The following is a 16,687-nucleotide window of genomic DNA, read 5'->3' as shown; positions in this document are numbered from 1 at the left end:
AGTACAGGATGTGCGGACGACCAGTTTGACTCATCAGTTATTAGCCCCTCCACCAGCCTTAACGCGAGTACTCGATCCACTCTCGAGATGCACGGCTGGCCATGGCCTCCCCTGCTCTACGGATGGTGTAGGATGTGACGGGCGACTAGCGCTGTCCTGCCATCCTAAACAAATGTCCCTATAAGAGATGCAAATCGGTTCCCCACACGGAACGGGATTGTGGCGATACGCGCCACATTAAGGGCGAAAACGTACGCTCGTGTCTTGGCGACACTGACTTTAGCATTGAGCGTGAGGTAGAAACGTGCTGTGTTTGAAAGGGCGTGCGTTGCTCGCGAGAGAACTACGTCCCAGATTCTGGGAGAGACCCCGATTGGCTCAAACAGCACGCCAAGTGCGCGCACTGCGTCCGCAAACGGTATGGCGGTGGCTAAAGGGCCCCTGAACTGACCGAAGCGGAGCACGTGCGTTAATTTCTCCGTGTTGAGCTGCGCTCTATATGCAGCAGCGTACTCTGAATAGATGTTAGTAAAATAATGTAACTGCAGTGTCACGCACAAAGAGTGAAATGTCGTCCGCGTATGGAGATACAACGACAGTCTCCTGTCCTACTAATGGAAACCCTCGAATACGCCTGTCCGCGGTGACCCGGCGGAGCAGCGGGTAGAGCGAAAGTATGGAGTACCGGCGAGAGTGGGCACCCCTTGCGAACTCCCCGCGCAATCAGAAAGGAACCGACAATTTGGCCATTCAGTACTAGTTAGCTGCTAAGGTCTGTGTAAAGGCCGCGTAGGAGCTGAACGAATTCGTCAGGAAAACCGAATGAGCGGAACACAGCGAACAAATAACCATGTTCAACGCAGTACAAAGCTTTCACCTGGTCCAAGGCAACGAAAGCTCCAGTGATTCGTTTGGCACAGGCGTATTCGAAACCTTCTCTCGTCAGTGTCGGCGAAGCGAACACCGATCGTCCAAGTACGGCACAGGACTGGTATGGGCTAACCAAATCCTGCAGGTAGATGCGCACCCTACGGACCAGCAATGTGGCTAGGAGTTTATAGCCGGTGTTAAGGAGAGTAATCGGTCGCCACGATGATGGACACCACGAAGTCATGCCCTTCTTCGGAATTATAACAATACGGACGTCACTGAAAGAGGGTGGCTTGGCACCGCTTTCGAGGAAATAATTTACGAGCCTAAGTAAAGAATGAGCGAGGATGTCAAAGAGTAGAATAAAAACCGGCTACAAGTCCGTCAGGACCGGAAGCGGTCGACTGGTTCATGGCGCCTAAGGCAAAATGCACATCCTCAAAAGCTGCCTGCTCCTCAAGTGCCGAACATGCGTCTTCTCGAAGTTGAGGAAGAGGCTAGCAGAAGGAGCCGACAGCTTCTTGGAAATCCTCCTCCTGGTCGAGGCCTTGCGACGTAAATAGGGCTGCGAAATGCTCGCTAAACAAGTTGTAGCTGTCCGCGGGTTTTGAAGACGCAGTACAGTCCGCAAGCATGACGCGCTACACACGAGTTCGCTTCTTAGTGAGCTGACCAACGGCTCCAGCGTGTCCGAGGTCCACAGCATCCTCAAGCGTGGCTGTTAAGCGTAAAGCGTAAAGGGTGGCTGTTCCTGGTCTTGCGGGGCTGGTACTGGTGGGTCAACGCCGCATGCGGCGGGGGCTAGCCTGCCCCGGAATGTTTATTTGTTGTAGGCCGTCATTGCACCCGCCACCGCTTGGGTGGTGGACGATGGTTGTTGCGACGCGCTTTTTTCTCTGCCTATTCTTTTTCTTCCTTCTCTACTTTCTCTCTTCTGTCCGTGTGAGACCGCGGGGGTGGCTGAGCTGCGGAGCCGGTGGTGGGCCCGAGCATTTATTTTTCTTCTTCCTACAGCCGCGGCAACAACAACGTTGGATAGACCCGCGGAGAGTGAGGCGCGTAAACTGTCCTCGAGGATGCGGTGATAACTTTCGCGTTCGCGCAGCGTTTAGAGATATTCGCGCTTCGCGAACGTAAGCGTTTCGCCTCCACGTACAATACGCATACGGCGCAGAACGTCATTGAGCACGGTCGTAGTGCAGACACGCCGCGCCTTCCCCGGGCCAGCGTGTTTTCAGTGCGCCCCAGGTAGCAGGAGTTATGTCACTAAACTGCAGCCACAGAAAAGCACAACTCTGGGCGTATATCAGCAATGCACCGTTTGTCGTGGAGTACTGCTGCATCCATGAGCCACATTTGGGGGCTGTTCGCACGGCTCGTGGCTGCCCGCAGAATAACCATAACCGAGAGGTGATCGCTAAGTTTAAAGCCTGATGGGAAAGGCAATAAACCACACTATCAAGTCAGGTGCCGTTGCGGAGAGATATAAACTCGATCCATTCGGCTCGCGCTCTGGCCCAGACTCGTGTTGCCTCAACATGGCCTCTGTGAAGAGTGACCTACGCGTCTAAGCGTAATGATGGCACTAGCTTTCCAGGTTCTTTCGGGTGGTAATTGGGGGTGCCCAGACCAGGGCTCCTGATTTCCGCATTGTGTCTAGAACATAACTGAAATCCCTGAGCAGAAAGTGGGGTATACGTCATCGAGAATGTATGCCGTGCTGGACAGAAAGAAATGTGAGTAGATGGCTTTCGCGGTTTCAACAGCTATTTAGATTTTGATTTCATGTCACATAACAGAACGAGCTTAAAAGAACGAGGGAGGTGCGCATTCAATATGACTATATTTTTTAAGCGTTGTAGGGGAAGCAAAGATTCTGCTCTTAAGGCATATCAAAGTGTACGGCTTACATTGCTGTTTTTCTTAATAACCAATAAAGTATGACTCCGAAACAGCAAGCCCAGAATCGTTCATTGGAAGAATAAGGTTGGCTCAACCTTAGCCAGAACTGACGGCTGAAAAGCTGATTTGCGCCGCCTGCGGCGGCTACGTTACGATGGAGGCGGAACGGAGAAGCGTTTGCTATGCTATGCCAGTGCACGTTAAGATCCCAGGTTGTTGAAATTACCCGGATACCTGCACTACTGCCCAACTATTTCACTTTAATTCCCACCTTCCTCCCTTCCCTCGCTATGCCATTATGGCGGAGCCATTGTCTTATTTTATTCTTTACTTTTTAATGCTGAGATCCCATTAAAAACCCCGCCGGGGTGGCGCAGTGGTTACGGCGCTTGACTACTGTTCCCAAGGACGTGGGATCGAATCCCGGCCTCGGCGGCAGCTTTTTCGTTGGAGGCGAAAAGCAAGGCTCCCGTGTGCTGTGCGATGTCACTGCATAAAGAACCCCAGGTGGTCGAAATTTCCGGAGTCCTCCACTACGGCGTCTCTCATAGCCTGAGTTGCTTTGGGACGTTAAACTCCACAAACCAACCAACCATTTTAATTTTTCATATTTCGGTGCAAATGAAATAGCACAAATTTTGTAACCTGGGCCGTGGTGTCCGTAACTGTACACGCCCTAGCTCTCTCTCTAGCAGCACTGTGGTGGCGCTGCCTTGGCCTTAACTAAAACGTGTGAAGCGCGCGTAAACTTCTAAATTAACTCATAGAAAAGGAAAGGTCTGTCATACTTTGTCGCTATCTTAGCCATAGAGAAACGCTTAGGTAGGTAGTACGTATGATTATGCCTTAACCGCGCTGCAAGGGAATGCAAGGAGGTGGGAGGTAAAGCGGAAGGACATCAAAAGGTGCTTACTTGAGGGCTATGGAGTAATTTCGACCATCCGGGGATCTTTAACTTCCCCTGATTTTGCACACACCGTAGACGCTTCATTTCTTTTCTATAGATCAACGCAGACGCCGGCCGTAGGATTCGGTAAACCGCACGACGTGTGTGGCCTCCTTTTCGTTCTCTACTTCAAGCCAACGCATAGAGAGAGTGAGAAGCTTCGGACAGTCATCGGCGAAATCTGTGATTGTAGCTACACACTGAAAACATTTTCCGATATCACGGCACAATCTACATTGGAGAAATGTGTAGGCCTAAGCTTTACCGTGTTGTAGCGAGATTTGTCACCGGCATTCCGCGACTGACAGATACAGCGCCTTTCATTTCCTGTAAACCAATTATAGAACGCCGGTGAACATGATGCGTTCAAAGGAACAAGGGACACATCACCTCACCTCACCTCTGAGACACATCACCGGAAGCCGAGACTTGACACCTAAAGTCGGCTGGAATTTCTCTTGGCTCCCAATTATTTACCTAATTCACCCACATCGAATATTTCGTCACACACCTTTCCCTGACGTTCTATCTGATGGTACCAGTCCTCTTCCGATATCTAGTTCCGCGTTTACAGCTCCGACAAGATCACGTCCATGCTAAGCTGCCTACATAGCCATAAATAGGGAGACAGAGAGAGAGACTTTGGACTGACATATATATATATAATTGGTTCACAGGAAGGGAAAGGCGCAGTAACTGTCACACTTGCTCTGTGGACACCCGAACCGCGCCGTAAGGGAAGGGAGGAAGGTGGGAATGAAAGTGGAAAGAGAGAAAGAGGAGCCGTAGTGGAGGGCTACGGAGTAATTTCGACCACCTGGGGATCTTTAACGTGCGCTGACATCGCACAGCACACGACGCCTCTCCGTTTCGCCTCCATCGAAACGCAGCCGCCGCGGTCGGGTTCGAACCCGGGAACTCCGGCACAGTAGTCGGGCGTCTTACCACTGCACCACCCCGGCGGGGGACTGACATCGGTGAAATCGGTTTTCGTGCTATGTGCACTAAAACATTATCGGCGCTTAGCGGATGGTGGGCATGTAGACACTGCTAGTTGGCCCTCAGTGAAACCACGGCCTCTCCTGTAGTCGACAGTAGAATGCCTAAATGCCTAAATGTTTACAGGCATGGCACATTGGTTGCAGATGTAGATGGTACTAGCCACAATATAGAAAGGGGTTTAGTACACAGTACACAACGCAGCTTTTCTTCGCCCAACAAGGCAGCACGCTCACCGTCTATCGCTGGTCTCCCTTGTCACGCCGAAGCGATCATCTGCAATTGCGATGCCTTAAGTAGGCCTTTACGGTAAGTGGTGGCCTTGGACCTTTGTGAGTGGCCACATAATCAAGGCGTTGTTGGAACGGGCGAGCGGTCTACTCCTGCGCGCGTAACTCGCAAAGCGATCGCTTTACGCAATACGCCTCCTACCACTCCATTCATCAGGCTTCATTGTTCGTCGTAAGCAGCTCTGGTAGTGGCGATATTGAAATGAAGAACGATCCATCTAGATGCATGCGTGGCCATGAAGGTACGTTAGCCTGACAAGAGCGTAGAGAAGCAGCGCTTTCGAATGCTTCCAGAGCGTATATGCAACTGTCTGCTAAACACAAAAACGCTATCCGCTGATGACGACCGCTATGCCAGACACGGTTCCAAATGCCCCAACGATGTTCCAGCGGCTACAGCCTCGATTGCTGGTGTCGGGCGATGTCCTACGCGCGAGCGTGGAAACGTGGGGAGGCGGAACAAAATCGTCTCATGAAACCTTGCCTGTGCGCTGAAGTTCACGATTTAATGCCCGGATGAAAGAGAATTATTGTTGGGATGTTGGATATTATTTTTTCATTCCAGGTTGCTGTTAACGTGAGCTAAAGCATTTCAGGCTTGATAAAGGTCTGTTCGTGAACTTGGAGGCGTGTTTCATTGCTGTAAATAGCTCTCCTCCCTGAGAAGGTTGCGCGTGCTCAGCAGAGTCTCAGTAAGCGTGCGGTGACAGCTATTTAGGCTACTGACCGAGGTTCAGCAGTCTCGAACAAGCGTACCTTGCGTTCGTCGCGTACTCTATCTGAAAGTGACCCTGCGCTCACCATGAACCAGATCACAGGACGCTATTGCATGCTAGCGGCAAGCATTCCTCTTCGTCACTTCGAGCGGCCGTGGCAGAGCCTTGCTCCTCATGCGCCTCGCGCCTTCCTTACGGGGTGAAAGGGTGTGTGTGTGTGTGTGTGTGTGTGTGTGTGTGTGTGTGTGTGTGTGTGTGTGTGTGTGTGTGTGTGTGTGTGTGTGTGTGTGTGTGTGTGTGTGTGTGTGTGTGTGTGTGTGTGTGTGTGTGTGTGTGTGTGTGTGTGTGTGTGTGTGTGTGTGTGTGTGTGTGTGTGTACCGCTGAACGACGGAGTTAAATATTCATCTCCTTTATGCAATTGGAGGCTTGTGTGATCGCAGCGAAGCGCTGCCGTCTCTCCGGAGTTTGATTGCGCGCTGCATTGTCGCTTGTGGTGACAGCTAATACGGGGTAGCGGCTCGCGGTGGCTGGTGGCCTCTACCGCTGTGAAAACCACAAGTTGAATGAAAACTATTGCAAAAATCGTAGCCCATTAATTTTCTGTGGTAGGTTTACCGCTGTGGTGGAGAGCAGAAAATTCTTGCACACAAAATTCTGATATGCACATCAACATATGTATAACAGTATCTCACAATACCCTAACATTACCCCAGCAAATAAGGTGTCCTAGAATCCTTGACTTGTGTCAGGCAAACACTTACAGGCTGAATTAAGGTTTCTTCACGAAAAATAGTTCAGTAGGACATTTGTGAATGTTGAGCTTCTGTGAAATATTTTGAGCGCACTTCAAAAGAACTCTTGTTGTGGACTGTTACACTTGTGCTACAAGGTTTGCATATCCGGGATGCCTTTGTGTCAGCTAGGATATCGTTCGCTTGCTGTACTAAGTAATGCGATATAAAACGGTCGAGAATAAATTAATAATAAAGATGTGGTGTGCAGAGAGATGTCCACGTTTAATTATTTTATTTATTTATTTATTTATTACACCATGAAGCTACATGGCACAGTTAGAGTGAGGTGCCAAGAAAAAACAAGAAGTTACAGAAAAACTATGTATATATATATATATATATATATATATATATATATATATATATTCTAGTTTTTCTGTAGTTTCTTAGGTTCGAACCCGACCTCGGCGGCTGCGTTTCGTTGGAGGCGAAACGAAGAGGAGTCCGTGTGCCGTGCGATGTCAGCGCACGTTAAAGATCCCCAGGTGGTATATATATATATATATATATATATATATATATATATAGCACGCGCACGCCTCTTCGTTTCACCCCGCCGGGGTGGCGCAGTGGTTACGGCGCTCGACTACTGTTCCCAAGAACGCGGGATCGAATCCCGGCCTTGGCGGCCGCTTTTCGATGGAGGCGAAAAGCAAGGCGCCCGTGTGCTGTGCGATGTCAGTGCACGTTAAAGAACCCCAGGTAGTCGAAATTTCCGGAGTCCTCCACTACGGCGTCTCTCATAGCCTGAGTTGCTTTGGGACGTTAAACCTCACAAACCAACCAACCAACCAACCAGCCTCTTCGTTTCGCCTCCAACGAAACGCAGCCGCCGAGGTCGGATTCGAACCCGGGTACTCCAGCCCAGTAGTCGGGCGTCTTACCACTGCACCACCGCGGCGGGGCTCTACTGATAGAGCGCAATTCCATTTCTCTGACCCAATTATTAACACGTTTCAAATTTTGCCAAACTGAGTGCTACTGTCTCAGTGCTGTACGTTTTCTAAAAACCAAGCCTGACCACGCCAAAAAGTGTTTTCGGACATCTAATTTGTTGAAGCAGCACCAAATAGCGAGTAAATTTTGTTTTGCAATATCAAAAGATGAAATCTGGATGTAATTATTGATACGACCTCTTTAGGCCATGGACTATAAGCTAGGTTTGGTCAAGCTACAACAGTCCTGTTGTAATGTTACGATCTTGATGCGAAAACAGTTTAAACTACTGTTTATAAGCGCCGTTTTATTTTTGGTGGGGGGGGGGGGGGGGGGGTGGAAGCCTTGGCAATACGTGTGAGCATTCTAAGAAGGCATATTCGAGATGGTGCACTTGATAGATAACAATCGGTATAACAATGGAAGCCAGTCATTTCGTAATACGTTTCTCAACATCAGTTGTTTCATTGATACGAAAATCACTTTATTACCGTCAAAATCAATACCGGGCTAGAACAAAAAGTGAAACTAGTTCGCTGATAGCTTTCCAGCCTTATTCTCCCATGTCATGCACGCTGTTTTTAGCAAACATCGGTTCATGCATTTCGCAGAAAAAAAAAAACGCACATTGTAAGAGCAGAATATTTTGGCATCAGGTGACTTCAAACCCAATCGGATGTCCACATGTGCATTGCTCTCTAAAAACATATTCCACTGTAAAATGAGTGGCCATCGTGGCATTCACTGTGCTGACAGTCAGTTGCGTCTTTCTTTTCGTCAGCAGCGGGAAATGGTTACGTTCTCTTTCTTCTTATGTGGTCCAGAGCTGACGCCGTTCTCCAGGGTGTACTGGTTCTTGTGCTCACTCCCGCTCTTTCTGAATCTGCTAAAGGCGAGCCTGTCGAGCGCTGCGGTCGGTGCCTCGCACGCCACGTAGGAGATATACGAAAGCAGCAGGCTCCATACAGACACCGAGAAAAACAGGGAAACCTGCAAAGGGACCGCAGAGCGCAGTTTTGTGAAAAACAGGATGCCCAATGGCATTCTCTAGTCGAAGGTCGACCACGCCGCATTCGCAAAGCGAGGGTAAAACTAAACTAACGAAAAGAACCTCAGAAAATTACAATCATCATCATCACCATCATCACCACCACCACCATCATCATCACCATCATCATCATCAGCAGCAGCAGCAGCAGCCTGATTATACCCACTGCAGGGCGAAGGCCTCTCTCATATTTCTCCACTTAAGCCGGTTCTGTGCAAGCTGCATCCACTTGACCCCTGCGAACTTCTTAATCTCATCCGCCCACCTAACTTTCTGATCTAACTTTCTGGGGGGGGGGGGGGCGGCAGAAAAATATACTGCTACTCAAATTCCACTTTTGATGACTTCAGAAGTGAAATCTGCTTATATATGGTTCAGCTAAAACGGACACGGGACTAAAGTACCATACGATAATGACGGGCGTCCTCCAAGGATTATCAGAAAGCAAACGTTCAACAAGGACGGAGCACCCATCGTGTTCTTGTAACATTAAGCTACAAACCCTCAGAAATGCCATGATTAACGCGCACAGAATGATATCTTTTGGACTGATTGCAATCAAGTATTGTTCTATTTGTCCTATACCACAATCTCAACCTTTCCGTCCACAGTTTTCAAACGGTACACCCGCCTAACTTCCGCCGTTCCGATTATCTGCTAAATGTTTCTTATTACCCTGCCTCATAGCAAGCTGTGGAAGCCATCTGAAGACTTGTTTTCTCACATACATTATCACAATGTGCAACCGCTCACTAGCTGTGTGTATGCTGAGATTGTTGTCTACAGATATAATATCGAAAACGTATGAAATCCAACAATTCTCATTGTTGAGATCAAGAAAACCGCGACCCATCCAAAAATATCTATTTTAAAACACACCAATACGTCAGCAAGACCGGTATTTATTATTTTTGCAACAAGCAAAGCTCGTCTATTAAGGTAAAGACAAGAAGAAGCTACGCAAACCGTAATAATTGTTATTGGGGATTAGCAGTAAGGAAGAAATAGCTGCGGAGTTTACCTGTATTGTTCTATTCCGTACTGTTTCCTGCCTATGTTTCCAAAAGAAATGAGCTCAATCGCTTAAGACGGCAGCAAACATGCAACCTGTATATACACTCGTTTTGTTTTTTCACAACAACATATATCTTGCGCTAACACTATAGCCCCGAATGGTCACTAACTGCAATACAGCCGCCTCTTGTAGCCGCGTGAAAATCATATGACTCAGGGCAGAGGTTGTGGCGTAACACCCATCGTCGGGATGACAATTATGCATTTCGCCTAGGCTTTATCTTATTACATGAACGGCGATAAATGGCAAGAACTGTGCTCCTATTGCTGCTGCTTTGATATGTACAAGGGGCGTAAGAAAATAAGAAAAAATGGCAATTTCTAATTCAGCAATATATTACGACAGCTTTGCGTGGAAGTAACGGTGCCGTTTCAGAAGCAGAACAAGTGCTATAATTTATTGGGACGGAACATAGTACCTGGTTTAAAATTTTATAAACCAACGTGTATAGTGTATGTGAAAGGGGACAATTCCCTCGTTGGGTTCGATAATACCGCTCCGCCACTGAGAATTCTGAAACACGCGTAACAGTTGAACATTATTAGATATCATCATGATTATATATAAATACCAATGGCCCTGACATCCGACGTGTAGTAAAAGTTGTCTTTCTAGAATTTGTTCTGGCTTGTGGCGAATAGCTGAAGCGATATAGCAAACTGACAGGGCGCGCGTTTGAAAATAGGGGGAAAATGAAAGGTTGTCCAATATGATTTCCGCTTGTGTTTAATGGTATAGTGCATTTTTCTGAACTGTGAAAGGATCCCGTTCATCAAAAACATTCCCGATTGTGCAAAGGATCTAGGGATATGGAACAAGTGCATTTTCAGACAAGATATGTATTAACGATATTGTTTCGCACTTTACAAGATACCCCTATAGCAAAGAATATATTCCCATATTCCCAGAAATCTTCGCGAAACTGTTTGCGTCAACAACTAACATTATTAAAAGATTTTCTACGCAGATGATAACTTCGACATTGTGAACTAATTTGATAAAAGCATTTTACAACAAGCCTTAACGCGAGTACTCGAGCCGCTCTCGGGATGCATGGCAGGCCAAGGCCTCCTCTGCTCATCGGAAGGTGTAGGATGTGACAGGCGACTAGCGCTGTCCTGCCATCCCAAACAAAAGTCCCTATAAGGGACGCGAATCTATTCGTACACACGTCGTGGGATTGTCGCGATACGCGCCACATAAAGGGTGAAAGCGCACGCTCGTGTCTTGGCGACACTGACTTTGGCATTGTGCTTGAGGTTGAAACGCGTTGCGTCGTCAGAAAGGGCGTGCATAGCTCGCGAGAGAACTACGTTGCAGGTACAAGGAGAAACCCCGCTTGGCTCAAACAGCGAGCCAACAACACGCATTTCGTCCACAAGTGGTACGGTGGCGGATAAAGGGCCCGAGAACTGACCGCAGCGGAGTGTGTTACTTTTCTTCGTGTTGAGCTACGCTCCAGATACAGCTGCGTATTCCGAAAAGATGTTCAAAAAAACTATGAAACTGTCAGTGTCACTCCCGATGAGTGAAATTCGTCCGTGTATGCAGATACAACAACCGTTTCCTGTCCTACTGATGGGAAACCTCGAATACGCTTGTCCGCGGCGACCCTACGCAGCACCGGGTCGAACGAAAGTATGAAGAGTACCGGCGAGATCGGGCACCCCTGACGCAGTCCCCGCGTAATGGGAAGGCTGCCGGCAATTTGGCCATTCAGTACTAGTTCACTGCTAAGATCTGTGTAAAGGCCGCGTAGGAGCTGAACGAATTCGTCAGGAGAACGAAATGAGCGGAGCACGATAACAAGTAACCATGTTCAACGCAGTCCAAAGCCTTCGCCTGGTCCAAGGCAACGAGTTTCAGCGATCCGTTTGGCGCAGGCATATTCAAAGACATCTCTCGTCAGTGTCAGCGAAGCGAACACCGATCGTCCAGGTACCGTGCAGGACTGGTATGGGCTGACGAAATCATGCAGGTAGATTCGCACCCTACAGACGAGCAATGTGGTAACGGGTTTATAGTCGGTGTTAAGGTGGGTAATCGATCGCCACGATGAGGGACTCGACGGTGTCATGCTCTCCTTCGGATTTAGAACAATAAGGCCTACGCTGAACGAGGGTGACTTGGCTCCGCTCTCGAGGAAGCAATTTACGAGCCTAAGTAAAGAAGGACCGAGAATGCCAAAGAAAGTGGAATAAAAACCTGCTAGCAGCCTGTCAAGACCGGGAGCGGTCGACTGGTTCATGGCGCCTAAGGCAAAACGCACCTCTTCAAAAGTTGCTGGCTCATTAAGTGCCGAACATGCGTCGACTGAAAGTTGAAAAAGAGGCCCACAGAAGGAACTGAGAGGTTCTTGAAAATTTTCCTCCTAGTCAAGGCCTTTCTACGAAAAACGCGCCGCAAAATGCTCGCTAAACAAGTTGCGGATGTCTGTGGGTTCCGAAGACGTAATACCGACCGCAAGCATGACGCTCTCCACGCGAGTTCGCCTGTTAGTGCGCTGGCCAGCGGCTCCAGCGTGTCCGAGGTCCGCGCCATCCTCAAGTGGCACGTTGGATGGATCCGCGGAGAGTGATGCGCGTGAACTGTCCTCGAGGATGCACTGATAACGCTCACGCAGTCTCGAGATATTCTCGCATCGCGAACGTAAGTGTTTCACCGCCACGTACGATGCGCATATGGCGCAGAACGTCATTCAGCATGGTCGTAATGCGGACACGCCGCACGTTCCCGCACACACAAGAACATCGCAGCAGCGTGTTTTCAGCGCGTCCCAAGTAGCAGGAGTGCTATTCAAAAGGACTCTTGTCGACTGTTGCACTTGTGCCACAAGGTGTGCCGTGGATGCCTTTGAGTCATGTAGGACATCGTTCGCTTACTGATTAACTGTTGCGATGTAGAAAATAGTCAGGGATTAAGTGATGATAAAGCTAGGGTGTGCAAAAAGGTGTCTGTGTGTAATTATTTATTTATTTATTAAATATTCATGCCACATAGCATCAGTAAAATGCGTTGCGGGGCAAGTTTGTTCATGCTCGTAAACTTGTGTAAAGCGCAATATATACACCTCAACAGACAAGAAAGACAGGACAGGGCGCTACTTGCAAGTAGTGCCGTGTCCTGTCTCCCTTGTCTGTTGTGGTGTCTCTGTTGCGCTTTACATAAGTTTACGTACATAGCGCATTAAGGAGGGAGGGACAAACAACGAAGGGGAATTGCACAACACGACTAAAAATATAAAAGTACCAATAAAAAATTCAAAACAACAAAAAGATAAACACAACAAGGATGGTAATGTAAAGGAGAGAAAAATTTCCCGAGTGTTACATGGTAGCCCCAGCGGAACTATGCGTACAAAATACAATGTAAACACATGCTGTTACTATCCACAATTAGTTATTTGTTATAACAGCTTACAAGCTAAAAGGCTTCAATGGCCTACACAAAATTGTCAGTGCTGGTTATTTGGGTGAATGACGGAGGTAAGATATTCCGAACCTTGCTTGCCCGGGGAAGAAATGAATACGGATAGCTTGCAATGCTACAATGCGGAATATTCACTTTTTGCGGTGATCTTGGTGAGATGAAATATTGGGCGTTAGGACATACCAAAGCACCTCCTCTCGAAAGCGCCCGCGTGACGAATAAAGTGGGATAACGCACGTTTAACGGCTGCTGTAGGGTGCTTCCCTAGGCAGTTTAGTTATGCGTTAGTATTATCTGAGTCTCTGAATAGGGACTATGCTATTATGTTCATTTATTTATTATACACCTTGATGTTCGCCTGTATAAGATTATTTGGATGTATTAGACCCACTCATTCGGTAAGAAAGCCCTTCACCGAATTAGAGTTATCAGAGTTGGCGAGTTTTAATTACTGAGATGACACGCAACGGCTGCAGCATTGCTGTTGCTGTTATGAAAAAAAATCTGAAGATGCCACACAACCAGTCAGAATTAAGCGGTCACTGAATCCGGGTTATAAGGCTCCTCTGCAGCGCCTTCGAATAGCGCCGGCAGGAGGGATTCCGTCCGTGCACTCATTTTAACGTAGTACATCAGACAGATTGGACAGTGGACAAGATGTGCATTAATTTTTAGAACAAGTGTGAAGAAGCGTTCCTGGCCGTGAAATCTTGAGCGCTGATTATACCGTCATTGGCACTCTTGGTTAGGGCGGATATGTTTTCCCGGCAAAAGTAGTTTTTTGACGAATACCCGAGCACATCACAGCATGTATGCAATGCTCTAACTCTTATCCACGTACTATACATTTGAAATGACAGAGTACGTAAAGAAGATTATGTCGCGAAGGAGAGTACCACACTACCCGTGGCAAGCAGAATCGTATGGTTCATTGCAGTGAAACTTCCGTGTCAATGCCTTCATGCGGAAGAATTTAGGACCTGGCTTTCGCACAATCTTTTCTTGTTCTAGCGGGGGCAGTACTTCTCCGTGAACAGTCTGCATCTTTTTCATCCTGCCAGCAATAGGTCATCGTTAGCTTCACAAGTGATAAGTGCAAATTAAAACGCGCACACCGTTCCTTCTGCCACTCATCGAACTGCTTGGCGCCAACCTCATGGAGGAAATCTTGCTCGCTGAAATGCGCGCTGAAACCGTGAGAATGACCACTTGCTTCTTTGCCAATGAAAATATTGATTAAGGAAGATTCCGTGCGCTTATTTTTCCGGTAGCAATGGGAGTTCGTGCCAGGTTGCGTCACTTACGTCCGGGTGCAGAGCAGTAACGCACCGTGGCAACAGCTTCAAAACACTTCAGCCACCTCAGCAATAATGCAAGATCAAGAGGTGCAATGGTGGCACTCGTTATAATGCAAAACAACAGAAATAAACGGTACTATTAGCTTTTAAAACACACATATTCAATCGAACGTCTGCTCCAGCAGCGGAAAGAGGAGTCACGTGATCCCACTTGCTCCCCAAGGTCGACGCTAACGCCATCCGCTCCAATTGTGGCGCTCGCGCAAAATATAGTGGTTCAACCCACATGTAATAAGTATGAAATGTTATAACATATTATATGAAAAAGACCTAGGCAAAATATTTTTGTATACAAGATGCAGCTTCGTGTACTCACCTATGGAGTTGAAATACGGAAGCCAACTGACAGGGTTCTACTTAAAGAGCAGCTGCATCACTTTTCGTATCTACATTGGTTGTAGGTAATGCATGCAAAATGTTTTTGCGCTAGCATTGAAATTGATGGAGATATCGACGATTAAACCTCGAACTTCTCTTCACAACACTGAAGTTTTGCGGAGAGGCTCAGTGATGACGTCATGGACGGCACTAATTCTGATGTTCGTTGCCTTCGCCCAGGTCCTGCTGCGTCTTTTCTGGCAGTGCTAATCAACATTTCTAGGGCTTTGTTTTCAGTAGCCTTGTTTTTATTTCTTCAAACCAAGTGTGACTATGCAGAACACGTACCGGTACCGTCAATGACGTCATCATGCGACCCCCACCCGTCGCTGTGCAGTGAGGTGAAGCCTGATAGCCGTCGCGGTTTCAATCGCTAATTGTGCCATTGTTTCAAATGCTAGCCAAGATATTTCGCATACTTTAGGTGGAAGCTATAATCATTCAACCGCTCGACACTCAAATAAATCTAAAACCGGTGCAGCTTCCCTTTACGTTAAGGACACTACAAAGGCCTATGGAATGCACAAAATGGTAGAGGTCGCGTTAAGAGGTAAAATGCATGCACAGTGGTTCAGACAAACAACTTAAGCTACTGACATTCTAGTGGAAATCAAGAAAAAAAATTGGTATAGGCAGGACATGTAGTGCGAACAGAGGATAACCGATGGGGGCTTAGGGTAATAAACTGGATTCCAAGGGAAGGAAAGCGTAGCAGGGGGAGGCCGAAAGTTAGGTGGGCGGATGAGATTAAGAAGTTCGCAGGGGTCAAGTGGATGCAGCTAGCACAGAACCGGGTTAAGTGGAGAAATATGGGAGAGGCCTTCGCCCTGCAGTGGGTATAATCAGGCTGATGATGATGATGATGATAAAGCGTAATGAAAAATCATGCTTTTTCCATCGTTTCACGGGCGGTTCCATCGTTTTACAGCACGTGCGGAGAAAACGATTTCACTTACCTGATTGAAGTGAGACCAGAACATTCGCTCCCTGGATGCGAACAGCAATAGTTCAATGAAGGGCAAATGGATGATGTAGACTCCGAAAGAGAGCTTGCTCAGCGGCACAAAAACATCTCTGGAGAGAAACCTGCCGAAAATGCCTGGAAAGAATAAATATGCGGAAGTTGTGCTTCAGGCCTTGAAGCACAAGAAGCAAGTCGAATAGCGAACGGAACATTCGTCATTTAAGCTGATCTGCTCTCTCCATGCTTGGTACACTTCGCCTTTCAATATTATTGCATTCAATATCGACAAAGGGCGAAAATTTCGCATGCTCACCGCCTCTTCCCGTCGAACAAGCGAGCGTTATCCAGGCTAGAGAGGCCGTCCAGAGGATGCGGTCAGAAAACGCAGCCAGCTGAGTTCCGAAGTGTGAGGTTGGGTTTGAACTCGTGTACCAGGGAAACTTCATGAAGAAGCAGCATAACATGCTGCATCCGGCCGCACACCACCCCGCAAGCTCCACAGCCTGATGAAAAGAAAAGAAAACTTAGTGGGGTTTGAATCTAATCTAGGCGGTGAAATGCATTAGGACACATTTTGTAGCTTGAACGTTCTTGGTGCAATCGGACTCTGTTCATCTTATTTATTTATTTACAGATAGCCTCAGGGCCGAAGCATTATAGAGGGCAGTGGAATAATACAATAGATTAATTCAGCACATATGAATAAATAAACTCTTAAACAATAATAGCATCATAAGATTCGTTGAATAAAACGGAAGCTATTTATGTTAGCAATGTTTACTGTGGATCCAGGAAGGTGGTTCCAGTGTTATTTATTTACATACCATAGCTGAACAAAGGCTCTAGTTTCTCATGCCATATTGTCCAGAGTCAAGTTTCCAGCTAATAAAAAATCTAACTAATACGCGCACTTAGCTCTGTGTAAGCGGCCTCTCTTACTGCTAATACAAAAAAAAAAGTAATACGGTGCTCAAGCCGTGA

At 47.4% G+C, this 16,687-nt stretch overlaps 1 protein-coding gene across 1 annotated transcript in view; it reads right to left on the bottom strand.

Moving 5' to 3' along the window:
• Window positions 1–8,231: 8,231 nt before the first annotated feature.
• Window positions 8,232–16,687, bottom strand: part of LOC146178708 (nose resistant to fluoxetine protein 6-like) — a 44,624-nt gene continuing 36,168 nt past the window's right edge. Inside the window, exons 13-15 of the mRNA XM_084580015.1 lie at window positions 16,020–16,209; window positions 15,699–15,841; window positions 8,232–8,444 (exon numbers count right to left, since the gene is read on the bottom strand). Coding sequence (XP_084436141.1) covers window positions 8,232–8,444; window positions 15,699–15,841; window positions 16,020–16,209 — 546 coding nt within the window. The remainder of the gene's footprint in view (window positions 8,445–15,698; window positions 15,842–16,019; window positions 16,210–16,687) is intronic.

Source organism: Amblyomma maculatum, chromosome 9 (genome assembly GCF_055883805.1).
Source record: "Amblyomma maculatum isolate TAMU_Amacu chromosome 9, ASM5588380v1, whole genome shotgun sequence".
Classification (NCBI taxonomy): domain Eukaryota; kingdom Metazoa; phylum Arthropoda; class Arachnida; order Ixodida; family Ixodidae; genus Amblyomma; species Amblyomma maculatum.
This window is presented reverse-complemented; position numbering and strand designations above follow the sequence as displayed.